The sequence below is a fragment of the Talpa occidentalis genome, unplaced genomic scaffold (assembly GCF_014898055.3).
Source record: "Talpa occidentalis isolate TD23 unplaced genomic scaffold, MPIMG_talOcc4v2.1 talOcc4.4, whole genome shotgun sequence".
NCBI classification, from domain to species: Eukaryota; Metazoa; Chordata; class Mammalia; order Eulipotyphla; family Talpidae; genus Talpa; species Talpa occidentalis.
Window position 1 is genome coordinate 120,962,329 of NW_023604295.1, and position 23,629 is coordinate 120,985,957.

The window sequence follows — 23,629 nt, forward strand, 5'->3', positions numbered from 1 at the left end:
AATTGTATGGGGAATATAACCAAAATGAAAATGCATACATTATGCAAAAATGAAAAATGATGTAAGAATTATATAAAATAAAATAATTTATATTAAAAAATGTTTATGACACACTATTGTTGAAAATTAGAAAATATAAACCAAGAAAAAGTCGCCACCTAGAGACCCTGACTTACTTAGTACCCTTCAGGCATGTTTGCATTTGTTTTACTAAAAATGGCAGCATTCTGAATCATCCACGTAAGTATGCCATGAATGCCAGGCCAAGTCGGCATGCTCTCATTAACGACACCACTTAGTGACTGCCTAATACTTCACCCTATGCCTGGGATACAACAAACTTAACAAATCTGTTCTTATCCATGTGTGTGGCTTCCTATGTTAGGTTATTATAAACAAACTTGCAATAAAGGCACTTTGTTAAAATATATTTACATGCATGTGTATATCTATCTGATTCCTGGGATAAATGACCTAGAAATGGAATTAAGCCAACAGGTAAGCACTCCACCATCCCTTTTAGGAATTTTTACGAATTTTGTCAGTTTATCCTCCAGAATGGTCATTCCAATTTACTCTATGTATCATTCAAAAAATATTTATTTTGTGCACCCCGCATGTCAGGCACTATGTACACAACCACTATCAACATAACAAGGACAATTACTGCCCTCAAGGAGCTTACAGTCTAAAGGAAGAGACAGACACCCACACCAGGGTTATCACAAAATTCTTCATTACAATTGAGGTAAGTTAAAAAGAAAAAAAAAAAAAGGCTTTTCAAAGATAACAAGAATTTTAGAACTTATAGGCTAAAGAGTCTAGAAGTGTTTTCCTAGAATGAATGGTGTGGGTTTCTGTTGTAAATCAGGATCTGATAAACTATTCTAGACAAAGGGAAGAGCATGGCACAAACCCCATGAAGGGAAGTAACATGAGCCATTTGAGAAAATGTAAGCAGCTCACGTGGTGGGAGGCACGGAGGTGGTGGGAAGCGCAAGGTAGGGCCTGGTGAGGCTGACAGTCAACCACCAGATGCTGCAACAGTTGCAGGGCAATCAAAGTCAAAAGAACTGAATATTGACACAATAAACAGTAAATCAGAAAAATGGGTGGAAATAAACAAGAAAATGCACTTTTAATCAGTTACACAAACTTCTAAGCCTACAATGTGACACAAGTGCTTTAAACAGTACAGTCAACTAAGTACATTAGTATTGTTGTCAAAAATATCTGTGGGTCCATAGACATGTGAAAAATCTTTTATAACATACCAAGACTCAATCAATTAAAAAAGTGCTCAATTTTTAAAAGTCAAGTAAACAAAGGTCAGAGAAATCCTTTTTAAAGAAAATAAAACATAAATGTAAAAAATGTAAGTGTTACCTAAGGCCCTATTCTGGAGAAAAGGCCACTCCCATATTCTTCAGTGATTATTCAGACAAATTTTCTTTATTCCAACTTATATTTTCTTAAAGAGATAACCTCCACATGAGTAAGAGTCAAAATCAGTGTTTTTATATGTTTTTAAAAAACAAAAGTTAAAAGTCATCAAATATTCCTTTTACAGTATTTTTATTTACCCATGTAGATACAATTATTATTATTTAAAGAATACTTTTTAGTTGTTAATTATATATAAGAAAAAAACTGTACAGAAAGTTTATACAACAAAAAGATGTCCCTAAGTAGTCAGGGAGCCCAGCAACAGAGAGAAAGCAGCTCAGAGGGCACTGCCCACAACCACTCACCTTACTGAGAGCAGAATACCACCTGCTATTTGTGAAAATGAAGACACTTCATAAAAATATCTTTCAAAGATTTCCTATTACAAACATGAATGCCTATTAAAGTGCCATCATTTATTCTGTAGAAAACATCCCTTCTATATCCTTAAAACCTTTCTCCTTTGCTTAAGATAAAGAAAAGACCATATACCTAAGATAAACTTTGTGAAAACCATCTCAATATAAGACCCAATGTTCTCCATGGTTTACTGTCCTCACTGAGGTTCATCAGCACGTTCCAGAGAGATCTTCTAAACTTGTCACTGTGATTATCTGTTCCAAAGCAGAATTCTTCAGTAACCCACAAGACAAAGACACAGGCTAAAATAGTCCTCACAAATATACCTTGAAGTAGGTATATCTGAAATACAATAACATTCCAGACCATTATTTCCCCTAATGACTAAATTCTAAATCTTTAAAAAGTGGTTTCAACCAATGATGTGTACAGTCCATACTCATGACAGTCATTTAAACTTCTCATCTGCAAAACATAATGCAACAAATTATCAAAAAGGAAAAAAACTAAGTTCTATCTGGTTTACAAAATAAAAATCATAAACTTTATAAAACATGTAGCAACAAATATAAAAAGTTAGAGTTTGCAGAACAGTCTTTTAACTTCTCTTGACTATACGAACATAGAATCAATGTAGAAAATTTGGAAAATACAGAATAGCAAAAAAGAAAAAATTCTTATAACACTAGCATTAAAATGGAATTGGCAATATTCTTTCAGAATTTTTTGTTTTTTTAATTATGTTTATTGAGGTATTTGGCTTACATCATAGCATCTGTGGGGGTTATAGATCCAAACCCTCACAAATGCTTATCTTTGGGCCATGCCCTCACCATGCTCCACTGGGCCCCTTCCCACCCCACTGGAACCTTCCCCTTCTGGTTTCCCCTCTTTCAGAATTTTTTAATATAAATAACATGCTTAAGAAATATACATGCCTACATATTTTTTGAAGATAAATTTTTATATTTTGTTTACATAACATGGCATGTTAAGTATCTCTGACATTAAAAACTCTCCTAAAACATGATTATAACAATATGTTATACAGAAATATATTTAACCATTTCCCTACTTCGGAACATTAATGTTGCTTCCATTTTTTGATGTAATAAAACAAGACTGCCATAAAGATAGTTAAAAGTTATATACTTCTGGGCCTCCCTGGTGGCACAGGGGTTAAAGTCTCAGTGCTATCAAGCTATTGCTAGTCACTGTGGTATGAGTTCAATCCCCAGCCAGGAAGCTAACCCACATGGCGCAGCAGACCTCTCCTCGCCCACTACTCCTCTCAGCAGTGTATTTCAGTAGATCCATCTGTTCTGTTCCCCATTCTGTCTCAGCGAATCCTCTCACCCCCCCAAACTCTGACGTAAACCCCAGTTCATGTATTCATAAATTAATTAAAAACTTCTGATGTTCTTAAAATGTGTTTCTAGAATTATTTTAAAAGGGAATTTGAAATGGCCAAGAATTATACCCCCCAAAATCACAACCTGTTCTATCAGATTTTAACCTACTCAAAATTCACGAAAGTCACATGATATATATTTACAAATTAGTTTTTTAAAACATGAAAATTTCAATGGCCTAAAAAAATATAAATACCAGGAAATAGGATCACTATTATATTTTAGCATATACTCATGGAAAAGTTTTAACTTAAAAGTCACACTACACATCTGTTCCAAATATGTCAGAGAACACAGAATATAACACGTTAACACCAGGTAACATGAAGAATTATCTCAACTAGTTAAGAAAAGGAAAAGAGAATAAAGGATGAGCCCAGCACAGGTATTTAAGACAGAAATCTACCCTCCCAGAAATTACACAAATACTATACAGTCTCTTCTGAGGAGGCAATTTAAAACCCAATTATTTTTCCCTTTATTTTGACCCTTAATATCCACTTTTTTAATTTTCTGAAAAAAGAATTTTGTTAAAGCAATTCCAGTGATAAGCACTAGCTCTCAAAACCCAATAGACTAATTTTTTCTTAAAGATTTATTTTATTTAATTATGCATACAAGAGCTGGGGTGTAGGCCAGAGGTGGGGAGCGGAGGGAGAGGGTGAGAGGATTCACCAGAGCCAGAGTGAGGAACAGAACAGGCAGACTGACTGAAATACACTGCTGAGGGGAGCAGTGGGAGAGACAGGAGAGGTCTGCTGCGCCATGTGGGTTAGCTCCCTGGCAGGGGATCGAACTCATGCTGCAGTGACTAACAACAGCTTTTTAGCACTGAGACTTTAACCCCCTGTGCCACCAGGGAAGACCAACTAATTTCTTAAAAGCCCAAGTCAAAAACATTTGAAAAGAAATGCTAATGCTTATGATTTTCAAAATAAAAACAACTTTTTTCTCTTTCAATACTTACTCAGTATGGGAAAGTTTTACTTCTTCTCTTTGTTTTGCAGAATAATTTAGGTTCCCACCTAAAACACAAATAAGTACAGAAATCTTTTCAATATAACTATTAACAGAAAAGGCTATGGAAGATCAGAAAGACATAGTTTCTCTCCTGGTATCTTCTCAAGTGACTTAAGTGTTTTTTTTATGAATCCTTTAGAATATGAGACTCCTTATAAGATAGAAATAATCACTCCTTAACTTTAGCAGTGTTTTTTTAATGTAGTGTTTTAGGTTTTATTAATCGGAATGTTGTATTAATATACAGTAACTGAAAATTAAGAGAAACTAAGAGAAATGACCTAAAAATTTAAACAGCATGTGTATTACAGTCTCCCAACTATATAACAACCTTTTAGGTGCAAGCCAGTTAGAAAAATTAATAAGGGTAGCATTAAAACCATATTGAAAAAACTAAGAAAATAGCACAAGTAACTGTGGCCAGTATTTATTAGCAAAAGAGAAAATCTGCATTTTCTCATCTATGCCAACACTTTCAACTTTGAAGCATAACCTGCAGTTACAAATTAATTTTTTAACATAAAGTAATAATACATGAAAGGCTTTCAATTATTTTTTAAATGCCATAGTGTTTTATGCTAATATAAAAATAATATACAAAATTTTATATTGCAAAATTAAATTGAACTGGCCAAAAAGAACATAACAAAAATTTAAGTAAATCAGGATATCCAAAATGCACAATTATGTTTCATTATGAAACGTGCTTCCATGCTATTAACGGAGGTCATTAAATGCATGACCGAAAGCACTGGCCTCCAAATAAGCATGCAGACTGTTCAACAAGATGATGAAACGGGTTTAAGAAGAAAATATCAGAGCCTGTACTTACCTTGGGCACGATTCACCCAATAGAGTAAGACCACAGATAAAAGTGACACTAGAAATGAAAAAAAGGTATTTAAAAAATTGCACTTTTGCTCAATGATTCCTACATTATTATAATTACAAAGTAAACTCAGATTGGAATTAACTGGAATTTAAAAATAAAAATGCTATTCACATTATTTCCCAAAAGCACTAAAAATAAGTTATACGCCATTTTCTCCATGAGCTATCTGCGACCAGGAATGGCAGGGCCACAACAGGGAAGCTGAGACCTCCCCACTGGAAAAGCAGAACCCCAACCACAGTCACCCTTGTCCCACTGTCCTGTTCCTTTCTAAGTGCTAGCCCTTCCCAGCTCTTCTCAAAACTCCTGCCAGTCTCTGGACTGCCTCATTACACGGAAAGTCCAACAGAAGTAACCTTTTGGGGATTTTATATCCTCTACACAAATTATCTTAACATTAGATTGTGGTCATTAGATTTCCAGAATCCCCTAAGTCAGTGAGACCTCAGAACGTAAGTGTTCATCTTTTTACCTTCACTACTGAGGCACACTTCATTAATTTTAAATTAATAGAGCAACAGAAACACTTTCAAATGGCATGGTACTTAGTTTGAGAACCAAATACATACAAAACTGCACACTGAAATAAACCACACTGATGCAGCATTAAGAACAGACAAAAATACTTTCATGACTGATATTCTGAATAATTATGTGACTCACTTTTTAAAATCTGATGTGCTTATTTCTAAAATTATGAGGTAATAAAATCCACTTAGATTATTCATAAGCAATTATCTGTAAATACCACATTTCAAGTACAAACATTCTTTATCACCTATAAATGAAAATGATATCTGATAAAATCACCAATGGGGTTTGTTATTTTAAACACATTATTGAAATTTAAAAGACATCCTAGTATGTTATGTGAGGATTTTTCAGATGAACACGATTGATGAGCAGTATCTCCAATCTCCTAATGCTTCCTATTTTAACCAACGAACCATTACAGGTAAATATTAAATAGTAACAGAATAAAAGCAATTTAAAGCTGGGTAATAAATCATGAGCACTCACACCCAAATCACACTGATGTCCATATCCACATTAAGGGACATAACTCAAGACACTTCAAATAGTTCTACTTTGAAAGGGAAAATGCTTTCTAAAAACCGTAATTATCTAAAACAAAATATAAAGCAGTTATATTGCTGCCTTTTAGGACAGGAAACTCCTAAGAATTAGGTAAATATGACAAATACATTCTAGGAATTTGATTTAAAAGAGTCAGAGAAACTAACGAGAAAAACCCCAAAGTATAAATAAGATTATATTCTACTACATATTACAAGAAACTAAGCCCATGTTTTCCCCTCTGTCATACTTACAAGAAACACAGGCAATGAAGAAAACTTCTAAAAACAAATATCCCCGGGTATCCAGTATCATGCCAGCAATGATGGAAATAATTGCCAACCCAAGATTCTGAATGGACTGCATGCTATAAGGAATATAACACATTTAACTTTCAAATCTCTTCAAATACAAAAAATTCACTGTAAAAATATCCATAAACCATATACTTTTTTATACTTTTAGTGTAAAAAGATGCTTTCAACCTGATTAGATTTGGTATTTATCTCAAGACTGTTTAATGGTACTGGCCTTTCTGGTAAGGTAGATAATGTTAAAAGACGCTACTCTTATGCAATGCAGTATTAGCTCAACTGCCCAGTGACAGAAATACAGGGCAAGGTGAGTATCAACCACAAGTGTGGCTCCCCCTTTCACCTTCTGGGCCAGAACCTCCACTCTCACTGAGAAGCCCTCAAATAACTGGATAGTGGGACGATAGTATCAGCGAACCTTAGAACTCTAGTTTTCTGGTGGAGATTTGGACTACTTTTTGTTACCGCAATAGATAGATTAAATGACTTTTCTAGTTATTTCCCAGTTATGGGACAGACTTTTCAGCGCTGACCCAGAAGCATGGGATGACAAGATCCAGGAGACCTGCAGTTTCAGGTAATAATTAAGTTTGCAGAGCACAGAAAGACAATGTACATCCTCTATGCAAACACTTACAAGCCATATGCAGTTCCCAGCTGATGTTCAGGAACAACAAACGCCACCATTGGCCACAAAGCACAGGCAAGCAATGAATAGGAGACTCCCAGGAGACTCTACAGGAGGTAGTGTGGAAATAGTTAAGTCTTCTATTAACCAGGAAGTTTTCCTTAGATGTAGACTATAGCAAGAGTAACATAACAGTTAATGTGGAATACTCAGGCAGATTTGATTGCAATTATGCTGAAACTCACACTCAACACACAAAAAATCATGTCCCTCTCTAATAGGATCTAGTGACAAAACGTACTCACACTGTCCGAACCATTTATAGAGTTTATTCTATGTAACTGGCTGAGTCCAGGATAGAGAAAACAAAGCTAACTTGCAAAGGAAGTTTCATCAATGTTTCAGGCTAACTAACACTCAAGTATTTACTAGGAATTTTGAATTAAGCAATCAAGACAGTATCACACCTATAGCAAACATCATCTTACCTCTGGGTCACCAACACCGAACAAAGAGGGATATAACCCATAACCACCACTGGCTGGTAAACATCGCCTAAAGCTGACTTTTTCTTCACTAAAAAATAAACCTTGTAAGTTAAGATCACTGCTATCTATCAGACTGGCAAAGATTAAAATAATGCCGATTTCCAATAATGGTAACGGCTAAAAGGAAACATTCATTATTATTGGTGAACCTATAAAGTGGTAGAAAATTATTGGAGGAGTTTCCCAATACCTAGCAAGACATTAAATGTGCAAAGCCTCAGCTATAGCATTTCTACTCTAGAATCTATCCTACAGGATTCTCACCAAGTACACAAATATCTAAGATGTTCCTTTACTAACAGGTTAAGAAATGCAGCGCTTCAATCTGTGTTCTTAAAAATAACATTTGAAGACCAGCAAGAAAACTTGATGAATTAACTATCACTTTTTGACCTACCATGAATCGAAGACAATTAGGCTTTAATAAGACAATTTTATTTTAAATGCTACTTTAGCACTGAAGTTATTACCCTGTCTAAACAAGGCAAATACAATTTAAAATGCCTAACATGTTAATAATTAATATTTACACCTTAAAAATAGTTATTCATGGAAACTGAAATCAAGCCCATGTTTTCCCCTCTGTCACAAGCACCACCATCAGAGGGCTGCACTTTACAGAGTCCTCCTGAAGCCCTGAGCCCCTGAATTACAGGCGGTGTTACCATGGCAATCCACGGGTTCCACAACGTCATCGCCAGCATGATGTGGGACGCAAGCGTGGCAGCCACAGCGCACAGGACCCAGATGATGTTCTTTCCTGTTTTATCCACCAGGAGTCCAAATACTGGGGACATGGGAGCTGATATGACATATACGACACTGCCCAGAGAACACAAAATATTTGATGAAATGCATCAAGGTTACAGGCAAAAATCTGATGAAGTTCTTAAAGCCATTAGATTAGAAAACAAATTCTAGCTCATTTCACATTCATCTAAAATGGTCATCAAAAACAGAAATATATACAGCAGCCCAAGACTTCTTGATTGTCCATAAAAGCAAAAAAAAAAGCCACTCAGGATTCAAGTCCCATTATAGTCTTAGTTTCACACTCTGGTTTCACAAAGTCACATACATCTTTGTCTCTTATTACATTTGGTTATAATTAAAGACTCACACTATACAAGCAATAAGCACTGACAGAATTCATGAAATACCTGTTAATTGCACTTGCTGCCTGGGAAGAAAATCCAAATTTCTCTATAAAGAAAACTCTAAAATAAAAAGAGATAAACACTTTAGACAGAATTGCCCTATTTTTCAAAATCAAAGGTAAAATAAAGCTGAATAAAAATAATCTTCCCTTCTTTGAATAAAAATAATCTTCCCCTTTTCAAATAAGTCCTATCTTATTTGAGATTCATCTTCAAGCCACCAGCCAAAATTTACTGTTTGTGTATATATTCCACTAATTAAGTAAAACATGCTAATGCCTACTTGTTTTCCCATTTTACATATACAACAAAAGTATACATATTTTTTCAGAAAAATGTACTACTCCAGGAAATTAGAACTACTGCTTGTCCTTAAAAGCAGTGCTGGGTAGGTTCTTTGCTACATAAAATTTTTGTCTCAAGTTATTCACAACAACCTGAATTTAAAGGTTTTCATTAGGCACAGCCCACAAACAGACCACACGCTGCTCTGTTTGAGTGGCTACTGATAGAAAAAGGGGAGAGGGATAGAAGATAAAGATTTTATTTGAACCCTGAATTTGAGTCTAACAAATTATAATCCTAGCAAATGAAGATGTGCCAGGTCACCAGGAGCCAGTACATTGCCTCTGTCCTCAATAAGAGGCCTCCCAACCCAGGAACAGAGAGGGAATAAAAGTATTAATCCAAAATCAAATATTACAATCAATCAGTATTACGAATCGAAAACTGTACTGAGGTATTTCTTCAAAAGAATAACGGGAGTATTAAACCAATACTAACTAAACCTTAAACTGTGAAAGTCAGTAGTATGCCAAGAGGTTAAACATCTCCTGTGCACAATCCAATCTACAGCTACATAAGCAAGACTTACAACTTAAAAAACTACATTTATGAAATTGAATTCTCATAATTAAACCAACAAAAAAGGAATGCTAAAGAATACTCACTTCCCGAGCCCAATAAAAGGGAAAACAGCAACATAATAGCAGACACAGATGAGGAATATGAGCCAGAGGGGCAAGGAGAAGTCCTTCACATCTGTTAACTTAATAACTTCACCTGAGAAAAGGGAAAGGCTGTCAATAAATTTGCACACCTAAGTCAAAATTGTTTCTCTTCTTATCATGTAACTGAACTTTGCAATTCAGTTTTAAAAATGCTTTTTCTCAGTAAATTACTGGACTAGATTTTCTGGGATACTTTAAAAAGACTTTAGAAAAAATAAAACCTAAAAGTGGAACCTACCTTCTTGCTCCCTCCAGAGACTCACACCATTTTGCAAATACAAAGTATAAACAAGAATATAAATTTTGGTGGCCAAGGGGCTAAGTCTTACTGCTATAGCCTTAGTTCGATCCCCAGCCAGGGAACTAACCCATATATGGCACAGCAGTCCTCTCCTGCCTCACCCACTGCTTCCCCTTAGCAGTGTATTTCAGTAAATCCACTTGTTCTGCTATCCACTCTGTCTTTGGTGAATCCCCTCAGCACAACCCCCCCACCTCACCCTGCACCCTGGCCTACACCTCAGTTCTTCTACACCAAAATTTTAAAAAAGATACCTAGGGGGAAAAGTACCAAAAATACAAACCAGTGTAGATAAAATTGGAAATAAAAGATTAAAAAGCTGTATTAAAGCCTCACTGGGTTTAACACACTGCACTAGGAGCTTATCTCATTGTAAATTATCTCAAAAAGATCAATTCCTCCAAAGTCCCATTTTCCTTTATTTAGATTTACCTGTTTTTCCTTGTTCTTTATGAAGAATTCTTTCTGCCCTCTGATCCAAGTAAGCAAGGGCCAAGGCACAGATCAGTGAAAGAATACAGGTTATACCCCCTGAAAAAAAAAAAAAAAGAGATTTTTACAAAGAGAACCAGACTGCAGGATCCTAAAAGGTGACAGGTCAGGTCACATCAATAGCAGAAATGTAGCACTGTTTTTGCTTTGTTGTGTTTTGTTCTATTATTATTTCTTACACTCATGTCTTATTTGGTTCCCCTATATTCCTCCTATAAATGAAACCAACCAATATTTTTCTTTTTCCTTCTGGCTTGTTTCACTGAGCATAATTCCTTCTAGTTCCATTCATGTTGCTGCAACTGGCATGAGTTTATCTTTTTTGATTGCTGAATAATATTCCATTGTGTATATATGCCACATCTTCTTGATCCAGGCATCTATTTTGGGCATTTGGGTTGTTTCCAGGTTTTACCTATTGTAAATAGTGCTGCAATAAACATAGGTGTACAGGTGCTCTTTTAAATCAATGTTTTTGTGTCCTTTGGGTAGATCCCTAGGAGTGGAATTGCCGGGCCATATGGTAGCTCCATTTTTAGCAGGTTGAGGAATCTCCAGACAGCTTTCCATAGTGGCTGGACCAGTTTGCACTCCAACCAGCAGGGCAGGAGAGTTCCTTTTTCACCACATCCCCGCCAACATTTGTTATTGCTAGTTTTTTTTTAACATGTGCCATTCTTACTGCTATAAGGACACAACAAAGCAAAAACAGGCAATTATAAATCAAAGACATACTGCAAGGGATGAGGAGGGAGAGGGATCAGAGGGAGGGAGAAAGGAGCACAGGGGACTGAGGTGATGGTGCACTGGGGAAGGAAATTCCATGGGGACTACACCTGAGGAGGTGGGGGGAAGCAAATATTGTTTAAAAATGAACAATATAAAAAAAAATTTTAATTAATAAAAAAATAATAATAAAACAAAGTTACTATATCATCAAAATAACAACTTTATCTTCTCAGAGGGGATTTAGACCTATAAACTATTCACACAAAAGAAATAAAGGATACAGGCATTGATTTATATACCTGATGTCAATATACTTATTTTTTTTTGTCAGATCAAATTACCCCAGATATTGAGGGATATGTTATTTCATTTATCTTAGAAGATATTTATTAATTTCCATCTGAAAATTCACTTTTTAAAGGAATTAAACAGTTATAGGGAATGTTTCTGTTATAGAAACTGACTCAATCCATTAAAAAAAAAAAAGAAATGTAGCACTGAAGAGGATGGCTTCTGGGCCACGTGTGAGGAAAGCCTATGATTACTAATCAGGCCCAGTACGTGGGGGTGGGGGAGTGGACTAAGGCGAGCACTCAACAACAGTGGTCATGTCACCACACTATTTCCCAAGAGAAGGCGGGAGTGTAGAGGGAACACACTCGCTAGCCTGGTATAGCAGAAGAGACGGAGAAGAGCTGATGACCAACAGCAAATCAGTCCTAATTTCTTAATTCAGTCTAAGCACCAACTGTTGATGGATGCCAGGGGGAACTAACTACAAAGAAAATTTCAATTCTGTGATCACTCATTTTCCTGATTCCTTCCCGAAGCCTATAACCCTTGGCTCCTCCACTCCAGCAGCCCAAAGGGCACACCCCATCCCCCATAGCCCACTCTGCTCTCTCCTTTGCATATCAACACTACTGACTACTGCTGCTCTCATATCATTAAAACAAATCAGGATAAAGCATGAATACAGTTTACATTTCAAGAACTTCTGAAAGACACTTAGTAAAATGAACAAATCTTTAACTGGCTGACATAATATGGTCCTGTTGAAAAGCCACTGAGAGCCAGAAGACATGGGTTCTACTCTTGGCACTAACAAGCTGAATGAACTTGGTTGGACATCATCTTGGGCTTCAATTTCCCCATCTGTGAAATAAGAAATGTTGACTTCTGATGACACAGGTCTTTTCTGACTCCAAAATGTATTCAAATTCTCAAATTCTCCATGGTGAGGGAAGTAGAAGGAACACTGAAGTGGATGTGAGAGTAAAAAAGAGGTTCTCTAAGTGAAGCAAAGAACTAAAGGGGAAGGGAGAAGAGTAAGACGACTATAGATTTAAGTTGCCTGTTTAGGGTCAACTTTTCACTGTCCCCCCTTTACCAGGCAGAAGTAGGCAGCACAGAACATTCACCAACCATCTCACAGGAGTCTAGGGCTCTCAGGCAGACCCCCCCCTCCACCATGTGGGGCTCAGTTAGAGAAACCCACTGCTCGGGAAAAAAGCACAGTGACCACCCATCAACCAGCAGATGGAGTTCCAACTAGGACAACTTGGGGCCAGGGGGAACTACCCGATTTTGCTCAAACACCAGGAATTTTACAGAAACTGAGAGGCAGGGGCTAACTTCCGTGTCCACAATGACAGTAGTAGCAAGAGCCAAGACTAGAAGCTAGGTTCCTGACTCCAACTTAGTGGATTTTCAACCAATAAGGTCACCTGATTTCTATAAAATCAAAGGTGTCTAAGCATACAAACTAAATTTAATCAAAAGAAGACAATTCTCCTTCAGCTATTTTCACTTTGCTAACTGTTCTCAAATGTTCACATATACAATGTCATTTGCTTATTAGAACAATGCTGAAGTAGACAAGGCAGGACAAAAACTTCCACCTTAAGAAAGCGGAAATTAGAACAGTGAATGATGTGGTATTTCTAGTTAGGCCAAATAAACTAAGGGCCTGTGAAGGGAAAACTATAACTAAAGTTGTCAATCCAGATTCCAGTGCTCATTCCTCTCTGCCACAGTACTTCCTATGACAAGCTTTCAGAGAGACAAATGTAGGACATCAGGACTAACCGATCATAAGGGTGACCCCAAGGGTCGTGTGACCAGCAGACCCCATCAAAGATTCAATCTTTGAATACAGCCATCCCATGAGGTTCATGTTCACTGTACTTCCCTGAAAAAGAAGGAAAAAAATGGAATTTTCATTTATATTTCTGCCTTGTTAAAAGAAAAAAATAAATTTGAGGAGGTTTAGAAAATAGGTATATTAGGATACAGATTAAACAAGAGATAATTTAAAAAAACATATACTGCAAGGAAAAACAAAGTTACTATATAAAACAATGCCAATCTGTAGAAAACACTAGTCTACAAAATAACAGTATGTTTACAGCTTTAGTCAAAGCAAAAATGAAATACAATGAGTTACCAAATTCACAGAGTACCTAACACAAAGATATACTAGCTCAGAAAAAGCACAGCTTTTCCTAGTGTTGACATCTGAAAAGAAAATTCATCCATTAAATATCCTTAAGACAATAAAAGTTATAGTACATAATATCCTGAATTGACTTAGCAACTACTAAGCCCTGGTGACATGCCAGCTACTATTCCAGGTATTGGGAAAACAATAAAGAACAGAAAAAGGTTCAGCTCCCACAGAGCTTACATTGTAGAGGGGGAAAAGAGGTGAAACATTTAAAATATTAAAGAAGCAAGTGCTTAAAAATCAGGAGCAAAATAAAGGAGAGCAAAGGAGTATAACATTGGGTGTGGAGGTCTAAGAGTGTGATTCTGGGGTGAACATTGGAAGCTAGTCAGCTGTGAGCATATCTGGGGGAAAAGCATTCCAGATAGAAGGAACAGCCAGTGCACAGGTCCCAAGTGGGAGGCTGCCCAGTGTGCACAAGGAATGACGAGGAGGGCAGGGGATAGAGGACTTCCGAAAAGAAAGGGAGAAAGGAGTCACTGGCTGTTGAAGAGAGAAATGGTACTTACTATCCTTTTCAGTTTGAATATGCTGGCATTGGCTGCTACATTCAACACAGACTCTAAGTGGGAACAAAGGCAGAAAGAAGAAAAAACACAGGTTGGGGCCACTGCAAGGATGACAGGTCTTAGTCTAGGGTGGACAGCAGCAGGTGTAGCAAGATGTAGTCAGAATATGGATGCGTTTTGATGGCAAAGATAATGAGACTTACTAATGGAAAACAAGGGGGAGAGAAGGAAAGAGGAGTTGAGGATGACAACAAAGGTTTTACCTGATTAACTGGAAAAGCAAAGCTGCCCATAGCTGAGAATGAAAAATCCGCAGCTGAGCTAGTTTGGGGGCAGCAGGTGGAATACCCAGACCTGGGTTTTGGCACGTAGGGCTGCTGTGCCTACCAGACACCCAAGATGAAATGTCAGGGAGCAAGTTACACAATCAACTGAATTCAGAAGTACAGTAAAAGTGACAAATTCAGGAGCAAAAAATGCTATCTGAAGTCGCAAAACTAGACAAGATCATCAAGGAGATGAGAGTCAAAGAAAAGAGAACCTTTGCCCCAACACCAAGTCCTGGGGCACGGCCACCTTCATAGGTTAGAAGACACAAGTCACTGGTACCCATGACAGATCACTGAAAAGTGCTGTTCTTTGAGAAATGGGATAATGAGATCCACGAACAGTCATGACACATTTCACCAGCCCAAGACACACCATGAAGTCATTCAAGACGCTGTTGTAAGCTGAACGTAGAAAACATGGGAAACCACACAAGTTATCAAAGAATTAAAATTAAAGTAATGTTGAGGTGCTTTCTCCCAAACTGATAGAGTAACTTTTTTAAATAACAGTCTATACTATCAAAACAATAATAAAAACGAGCCTTTCACATCCCGTCACAGGAATGCAAACACCTGAGAAGACTTGTGGAAAAACATTTCAACAGTCTCAAGAAATCCTCTAACTCAATGATTGCACTCCCAGCAACCAAGAGTAAGGAACAGACATACAGATACGTTTCACAGACTTGCTACGTGACAGGACTACTTAGAGTAGTGACAGATTAGAAGGAATCTAGGTGTACAGAACTGCAGATGTCTGCTGGGACGTGTATGTGTTATACATTTCAAAAGCTAAATACATTAAAAACTTTTTTATTGGGTTTCTTCTTCCCTAAGAATTTTATAAGCATTTTCATGCCACCTATTACTCTCAGAACCTATACTTTTTAATAGCAAGGATTTTTTTTTTAAAAAACCCTCTCTTTAGAGAAGTTTATGAGGAAGAACCTAATGGGACTGTGGAAACCCCTTAAAGGTTGTATTAATAAATGTATGGTGTGATTCTTTGGAGAACTTTCTATCAAATCAAACCTGAAACACCAGGATACCTCCATGTTCCAAATGCTCAGAGGAGGACCAGTCCCTACGCTAAGTCCCAAGAGGCATGAGCGAGCACCAGGGCCAGGAAGTCAACTACCACGCCATTTGGTGCAGCCAACAATAGAAGTGAGCATGTCTGACCAAGAACGCAAGCACTGCCTCCACAAGCCAAGCACTGGCACACAGCAGTGGAGCAAACATTAACTAGGGGCCAAAGGTCGAGACAAGTGGTAAAAGGTACTTGTGAAGGCAGATTTCATCTCTGTGTGAGGGTGAGCCTCAGAAAGTTAAGAGCAGATGAGCACCTGAACACAATACACCACCAGCCTGCACACAGCCTGAGAACCACACGTGGAGACCCACATAGCGGGCATGGTGGACACAGGGAAGAAATCTGCTTATAAAGCCTGTGAAAGCCTCCCAGTGCACAGACTCCCTGAACTAATGAATGCTCAATTCACTGTCACAGACAACTGTCTAAGTGAAATAAGGTTAGACATGCCTTAATTAAAGTAAGATAAATGCTATACTGTGGTGTACAGAAAATAGGTTAAAAATCAACATCTCATGGACTTCCCTGGTGGCGCCAGGGGTTAAGTCTCAGCACTATGAAGGTATCAGTAGTCACTGCAACACGAGTTTGATCCCCAGCCAGGGAGCAACATGGTGCCGCAGACCTCTCCTGACTCGCTGCTCCCCTCAGCAGTGTATTTCAGTCAGTCTGCCTATTCAGCTCCCCACTCTGTCTCTGGAGAATCCTCTCACTCTCCCCCACCACAACTCTAGCCTACACCCCAGCTCTTGTATGCATAAATAAATAAAATAAATCTTTAAAAAAAATCAACACCTCACGCATAATTCACAAACACATGTCATCCTTTTGCTTCCTATTTGCCTTCATTAGGTTTGTGACACTTACAATTCTAGCCATGCTAAGCTGGAGTCCAAACACCAGGTTCAGTTCTTTGCCTTTAAACCAACTCACAGCGTATGTGTTCTGGGCAACTGCTAATGACTCTCCACCAATCCTATAAATGAGAAAAGGAAAAAGACACAGCTTTTAAAGAAATACCAGATAGCAATGCAGGTTTAAAATTCTGACACACCCTCTTTTCAAAATGGGGTGGAGAGGATGTTTATATCTTCTCCCTGAATCTAGGTGGGCTTTGGCAAATAGAACAGAGTGGACATGAGCTTGTGAGCACAGCAAATAAAATAGAGTGGACGTGTGGGCCTCCCCGGTGGCGCAGTGGTTGAGCGCTGGGTTGCGAAGCTGCCTGCGGCCTCTGCGGCGCCGGTTCGATCCCCGGCTGCTCCCCGACCACCGGAGGAGGGTCCCACATGGCGTGCAGACCTCTCCTGCCGCCCGCTGCTCCCCTCAGCAGTGTACTTCGGTCCTTCTACCTGCTCTGCTCCCCGCTCTGGCTCTGGTGAATCCTCTCACCCTCCCGCACTTCTGACTGTACCCAGTGCATGTATAAATGAAACAAACAAACAAATAAATAAATAAATAAAAACATGCCTCTATTAAAAAAAAAAAAAAAAAATAGAGTGGACGTGAGCTTGTGAGCTGTGTGAGATCCCAAGACTGGGTCACAAAATGCCAATGCTCAAATTTGGAGCCCAGGGATACCTTAGGAAATGTTCAAGTTCCCGGAGTTCACCAAGCTGTGAGAAAGCAAGCCACAGAGGCCACACTCATGCGTTCCAGCTGGGAGCACAAGTCTTCAAGCATCTGGGCCCAGTGGCAGTCAAGCAACAGCCAAGGAGCTTTCCACGACCCCAGCCCCCAACTAAGGCTCCAGACATTGCTAGCACAGACAAGACACCATGTTGCATCCTGTCCAAATTTCTGGTCCATGAACACAGTGAACTGGCTGTTCTTTACTGCTGAGTGCTGGGGAAAGGTGATAGGAGGAGATAACCACCAACATGGGCAATAAAGAGAGCCTGGATTACCACGACGGCATTCACATTGTATAAAAAAATTCATGTATGGATAGTAGGCTAGACTTTGTGAAAACACAAATATTCAACACTTTTCAGCCCAATTAACTTCTATATTTGACATTCTCCTGTTTCTGGGTTGTAACTTTCCTTCTTTTGGGTCTATATATTGACCAGTCCCCTTCCAGGCCAAGTCCTCAGGAGCTTCCCCACCTGTGTCCTGACACAGGGCCCTCCTCACTACTCTGTCCTAGGCAAAAATATTTTCCCGCTCTTCTGCCAATCCAAATCCTGTACTGCTGTCAAGGCCCACCTTATCCACGAGGCCACATCTGACCACACTTCCACTTCTGAATCCCTTTCATATTTTTATACACATTTTTGGTTTCCTTCCCCCTCACTAAGAGTATTTTTGGGGAGGTTATCACATGTCTACCTGTTTCTGGTACCTGTGAAAAGGCTGCAATATGTTCTACTTTTAATTTACAGATTGAATGAGGCATGTCATCTGAGTTCCTCGGACAGAAAGCCCAAGACTGGACTAAGAATAGATTTACTGAACAGAAAATGAAATTCAAGAAGACTGGTCAGTCTACTGGCATTTTCTCATTTAAACCTCTTCACAGGATTCAAAAGAGCCTGTATCTGACCCACTAGGAAACAGGCAAAACATTCATGAATCACCAGTGTAGAAATGAATGGTCCATACGTGTCTAAATGAGATTTAAATCATAGTCTTCAATACAACAGAAAAGCAAGCACCTAGAAATAATGCTATTTCTGAAGAATTATTTAATATCCAAATTCGATACAGAGTTAACAATGACCACATGAAATTACTGCTAAAGCAACAGTTTTACATTTACGTAATTATATTTCAAGGATTCAAAGCAATTCCCAAAAATCCCCAATACATTTTAGTAAATCTGTAATAAATTAACATAGGAACACTAAATAATATACCAGGATAAATGAAATGACATAATACTTACCCAAACACAAACCTTCCAAACTCCATCAGCCAAAAAGCATTAAATATTCCACCAAGAGCAAAAATAACCTATAATGCAGAATATACATAAAATCAATGAAAAATTGAATTCAAGACACTTGAGAAATAAGTAATGAATCACAACTTCTACAGTGTTTTTAATATCCTCAGTCAATCTGGGAAATTTGAAACTTGATAAGCTAGTTAATAGGCTTTATGTTGTTATGTTAATTCAGATTATGTTATTTTTTGAGAGTTTTAATGTTCATATATCTTTAGGCTGAAACGGACTTTGCATTATGCTACATGGACATCTGTGGACCCTGCTTAGTTAAGGCAATCATTCATTAAACACATCTCTATCGGTGAATTAACAAGAATTCAAAAGTTGCTATCATATAATCAACAGATATTTTGGCCTTTCTTACCTGTCCAATGCAAACAAAGCAGCTAAAAATAATGGTGCCCCATCTGTTAGAGAGAGAGAAAAGGGAGATGCGGAGAAAAGGGTATGAGTTAAAATACATCAACAAGTTCTTCAGTAGTAATTCCCTTCCATTTTCTTTGACCCCTTTGCATTGCCTCCAAGGAAAGAAAAGTGAGGTCTGGTCTGCCTCTGAGGTTAGCAGCTGGCCGAGGCTGAACAATACTGTAGTCTAGACTCTGGGACAACAATGTTGTACCATATTATCAAACTGGTCAATGGGCTACAACTTATTTATTCCAACCACTAAAAAGAAAATTATGTAATATGATAGAGGTGCTAGTTAGCACTACAATAGTAATCACATTACAATATACAAATGCATCAAATTAACATGCTGTACACCTCAAATTTATACAAGGGTATATGTCAAATATATTCAGTTAAAGAAATAAATCCTCTAGATTTCTGAGGATTCCAAGGTTTGAGTGACAGCATATGTGAGTTTAAGCCATTATCATCTCTGAAACCAAGCACATTATGTAATATTCAAGAAGTTCTCAGGGTTCCTATTTAATAATAGAAATTCTTTATAACTTTTCTATAAAGAGTCTAGTATTGATTTCAAAGAATTCCATATTAAGCACTTTTCAGTAGTTATAATGCTTGATAACCAAAAACTACTTTTAAAAAGACAAATATCAACCTTGTTAATAAAATTACAAATCTGCTTACTCCAACACTGTAGTCTGAATATCTAACTAATGTTTCCCTTGAGTAATAAAATGCCAGTATCAGAAGAGTCCTTATAGGTTAGCTGAGTAAAATACTTTCAAAAACGGAATCCAATTCAAATCCCTGTGAAAAAGCCACAGCACATACTACTCAAAGTTTGTCAGCAGTGGAAAACTCACCACATTCCAAGCACTTAATGACCCCTCCTGTCAATCTGACCAAGTAGAGTCTTCATCATATTAAGTGGAATCTGCCTCCCTGAAGTTTTATGCTAATGCTATCCCTTTAGAACAAGCAAAATAAATCCAATTCCTCCTTGATACACTTTGAAATTTTTTAAAGTTAGTCCCCAAGTCAAATCTTAATTTTTCAGCCCTTTTCCACCAGATATAGTTGCAGAACCATGCATTACTTTGCCCTCCGCCTTCTGAAAAAATTCCCACTCTGTATCCTTCTGAAAGTCTCCATTAGCAACATGCGCACAATTCTAAGGAGGCAGACTGACAAAGCTAATAGTCATTCCCGCCTCTGCATGGAACAGAAGCGGTCACAAAAAGTTTGATGTCCAAAGAAAGGCAGAAAGAGAAAATCTAGCTGGGGCTAGGAGATGACATATATACCCAATACTGCACATTCACCTCTCAACCCTCATCATCACCTTACATGGCAGGACAATGTGGCAGTACCCACACTGGCGAATGAAGAAATTGAAGCTCAGGAAACTACATGCAGCTCAGAAATTGAACAAGTGTTTTCAATAAGATTCAGACCCTGGTTTGTCTGATCCCAAATAAGGACGTAATATGCCTTCAGATAGATGAGTTATCTTAGTCCATAATAAGCATTTACTAACCCCCACCGTAACTAAAATTTCAACCAAGTTTCAAAAGCCAATTCCAGAGATTAAAAAAAAAAAGCTTTAAAAAAAAACCCTAAGACAAATCATATTCAATACACAAAATTATTCAGAAAAACCTTAATCCAGTTCTTTATTTTCCTATCAGATTTTACCCATAGATAAGATTTTTTCTTCAAGCTTACCGTATTCCAAACACTCGGTCTATCAAAAAGCCACCAAAGAAACACAAAACTACATTGGGCCAAGAATACCAGGCATACAGCAGCATGAATTTCGTGGTATTCACCTGCATATCCTATATGGAAAGAAAATAAAACTATTTTTTTCCAAACAGTTAAGTTTAATAACTAACAAACCAAAACATTCGTTCAAATATGCAGGTCAGGAGTTACTTAATAATTTGCAGTCACTAACTATTTTAAGAATTTCATGACAGCTGTGGTCGCTGTGCCAGAAAAATGGTCACATCTAGGTACAACTGGGAACTTCTTGTCATTTTAGAAGTTCCATGGAGTTCAGGATTAATCAGATTCCCCACTATGGATAGCACCTCTGCCTACATCAGCTATCTTTTCTTATTCCTCCTGCACTAACTACACAGGAGCGCTCCCCACTTGGAAAAGGATCATCTTCACCTATCCCTACCTTGCCCCCACTTCTTCCTACTTTCTTTCCTTTTCATTCATTTTAAAATATGGCCATTCTAAAAGGGCCAGTGTATGCATTTCTCTTGTCCAATGGTGAAAAATAATCTAAATACACAAGAAATTATAAATATCAAAAAATATTTACAAGACCAGCCTCAAAATACTGACATGAACAATTAGTACCCATGTTTTAAAAACAAAATAACACCGTATTTGTTTGTCAGTCCTCATTTAAGAAGGCAAAAGGCTATCTTACCAAAATCATCTGCCATTCAAAATGATTACACAATGGGAAAGTGAAATGTAAAGAAAAATCTGTTAATACTTTTTTGGCAATATTATGGAACTAACCCATAATTATTTATCTCAGGTGTGAAACAGTGTCAAGTCCCAAGTGCTAAAAATAAATTCTCTGGGGTCACTCATTCCAACTCAGGAACACTCCTTGCAGTACTGGGATGTGGTGGTGATGAATGTGAAAATGCATTCACTGGCTAACTCTGCAGACTACCAACCTCAAAACTGATGCTCTCAACAACTACAGCTGCTCTAAAGCTGATGAAAGAAACAAAGGTGAAAAATCAACTTACCTGCTTAACCTGAGTCTGAAGAGCAGCAGGATTATCATAGCAAAAATAGCTGCCTAGAAAAAGAGTAAATATTTTGTAAGTAATAATAGTTTTATAGAATATATAAAATTTTCAAGTTACAATTATTATCAAGTGATTTTTAACTGTTCCTATTAGGGGCCAGAAGACTGACACTGGAAACTTTTCTGGACTTCCTTGTCCATCAATATCTTCTAAGTTGTAGCCAAATGACCAAAGAAAAACATGCCAACTCATTTACAAATTATCAAAGTGCATATACAGCAAATATTGGGAACTTAGATGAAGAGGCTAATCAATTAATCTTCCATTTTGCTTGCATCATGTTTTACGTCTATCATTTCATTCTCAACCCGGTGTGAACGCTGCACAGGCAGAGGGGACGGAGGAGGCAACACAGCCCCTCAAAGAAGCCATCAAGACTCGAGCGTTTTCCCAGACAGGAAGGGGCAAAAAGTGTGTCATGGGGGACGGGTTTAGTTAAAAGTCCCGAGAGGTGCCCTGATAAGGAGAGCGCCTCACACCCCTGGCCCCAGAGCGGGTTGCAGCCTCCGGGATTTGTCGGAACTGAGGGGTGGGGACAAAGCCCGTCTGGAGCAGTACCCAGACCCCACCTTTGGGACGCTCACCGGTTCAGTTAGAAAGGTCAGAGGATAAAGAAGGGGACCCCGGGGGTAAACGAGGGGGTCTTGGGTCTCGGAGAGAAGGTGGGAGCCCCGTGACCGCCCCTCCACCCTGCCCCGGGGCTCACCAAAGCCGAGGAAGCACATCAGCAGCAGCACCACCAGCCGGTGCGCCAAGCGGCGGGGATCACAGAGGGCCGGCAGCGCCGCGGGGGCCGCGGGAGCCTCGGGGGCGCCTCCGCCCGCCAGCAGCGCGCGCGCCTCCTCCTCCTCCTCCATTCGGTCGGGCACCCAGACGTTCCAGCAGCTGCAGGTCCGAGACCTAGGACGGCTCCGCGCCGGGAGTCCCTGAAACGCCAGTCACGTGACTGGTCCGCCCACGTGACGCAGACGCCGCGCGTAGACCCGATCATGTGACCGCGCTGTGGGCGGGGCCGGGTGGGCGCGCTCACGTGGTCGCGGGGAGGACGGGAGGGCGGGATGGCGAGACACAAAGGGGTCACGGGGTGGGCCGAGGAGGCGGGTGCCTCGCGTGTTGGGGGGAGGGGGTAGAGGAGGCACCTCCACTACCTACTTCGCACCTAACTGCGGGGCTCAGTAGCATCTTAAATCCAACTGTTATGGAGCAGCCCCTATATAAAACGGGCTGCCTGGCTGTGGGTCCTCACCCGCGCGCTTACAAGGGACTTATGAATACTCCACTACAGGCACACACAAAAGGTTAATAAAAGGTTTATTTACAAGGGAAAAGGAAATAAGGAAAATGTACAACTCAGGGAGAAAATAGGGAAATAAAGTCTTCAATGCGTCCTACCCGATCCGACGACCGGGAAACCCAAAGGCACTCTCAGAGCTGGCAGAACGCTGCGAGCTGGCGGAGAGCCAAAATGGGGGAACCCCTCCAAAGCTCACGTGTCTGGCTTTATACCAACCTGGCTGCTTAACCCCACCCTCAGGTCCCAGCCACCTTCCCTTGGGTGGTGATGGGATTTGGAGTTCCCAGTGTCTTTGGCTTTGGCCTGGG

General features: G+C 39.0%; 1 protein-coding gene across 4 annotated transcripts; it reads right to left on the bottom strand.

Annotated features, from left to right (window-relative positions):
* Nucleotides 1–1,910: 1,910 nt before the first annotated feature.
* On the bottom strand, nt 1,911–22,962 carry MFSD1 (major facilitator superfamily domain containing 1). Of its 4 annotated transcripts, XM_037526213.2 has the most exons (16): nt 22,734–22,961; nt 21,965–22,017; nt 20,910–21,022; nt 19,138–19,180; nt 18,711–18,778; nt 16,691–16,799; nt 13,475–13,577; nt 10,598–10,696; nt 9,805–9,916; nt 8,858–8,914; nt 8,363–8,519; nt 7,159–7,256; nt 6,462–6,574; nt 5,071–5,118; nt 4,186–4,243; nt 1,911–2,271 (listed from the first exon to the last, which is right to left on the bottom strand). In XM_037526213.2, exons 1-16 carry the CDS (start codon nt 22,882–22,884, stop codon nt 2,268–2,270), a joined length of 1,386 nt encoding a protein of 461 aa, XP_037382110.1. In that variant the 5' UTR covers nt 22,885–22,961; the 3' UTR covers nt 1,911–2,267. The 4 variants fall into 4 exon arrangements, with proteins under 4 accessions (XP_037382110.1, XP_037382112.1, XP_054556953.1 ...); XM_037526215.2 differs by lacking the exon at nt 1,911–2,271 and having other exon boundaries at nt 4,182–4,243; XM_054700978.1 differs by lacking the exons at nt 1,911–2,271; nt 20,910–21,022 and having other exon boundaries at nt 4,182–4,243; nt 21,965–22,013; nt 22,734–22,962.
* Between the last annotated feature and the right edge of the window lie 667 nt (nt 22,963–23,629).

Excerpts from the sequence above, each read along its gene's own strand:
- MFSD1 (XM_037526213.2), bottom strand. The coding sequence starts at position 22,884 with ATGGAGGAGGAGGAGGAGGCGCGCGCGCTGCTGGCGGGCGGAGGCGCC. Across the intron at positions 16,800-18,710 it reads TTTGGAAGGTTTGTGTTTGG|GATTGGTGGAGAGTCATTAG; the intron begins GTAAGTATTATG and ends TCTCATTTATAG. Across the intron at positions 9,917-10,597 it reads TAAAGAACAAGGAAAAACAG|GTGAAGTTATTAAGTTAACA; the intron begins GTAAATCTAAAT and ends CCCTTTTCTCAG.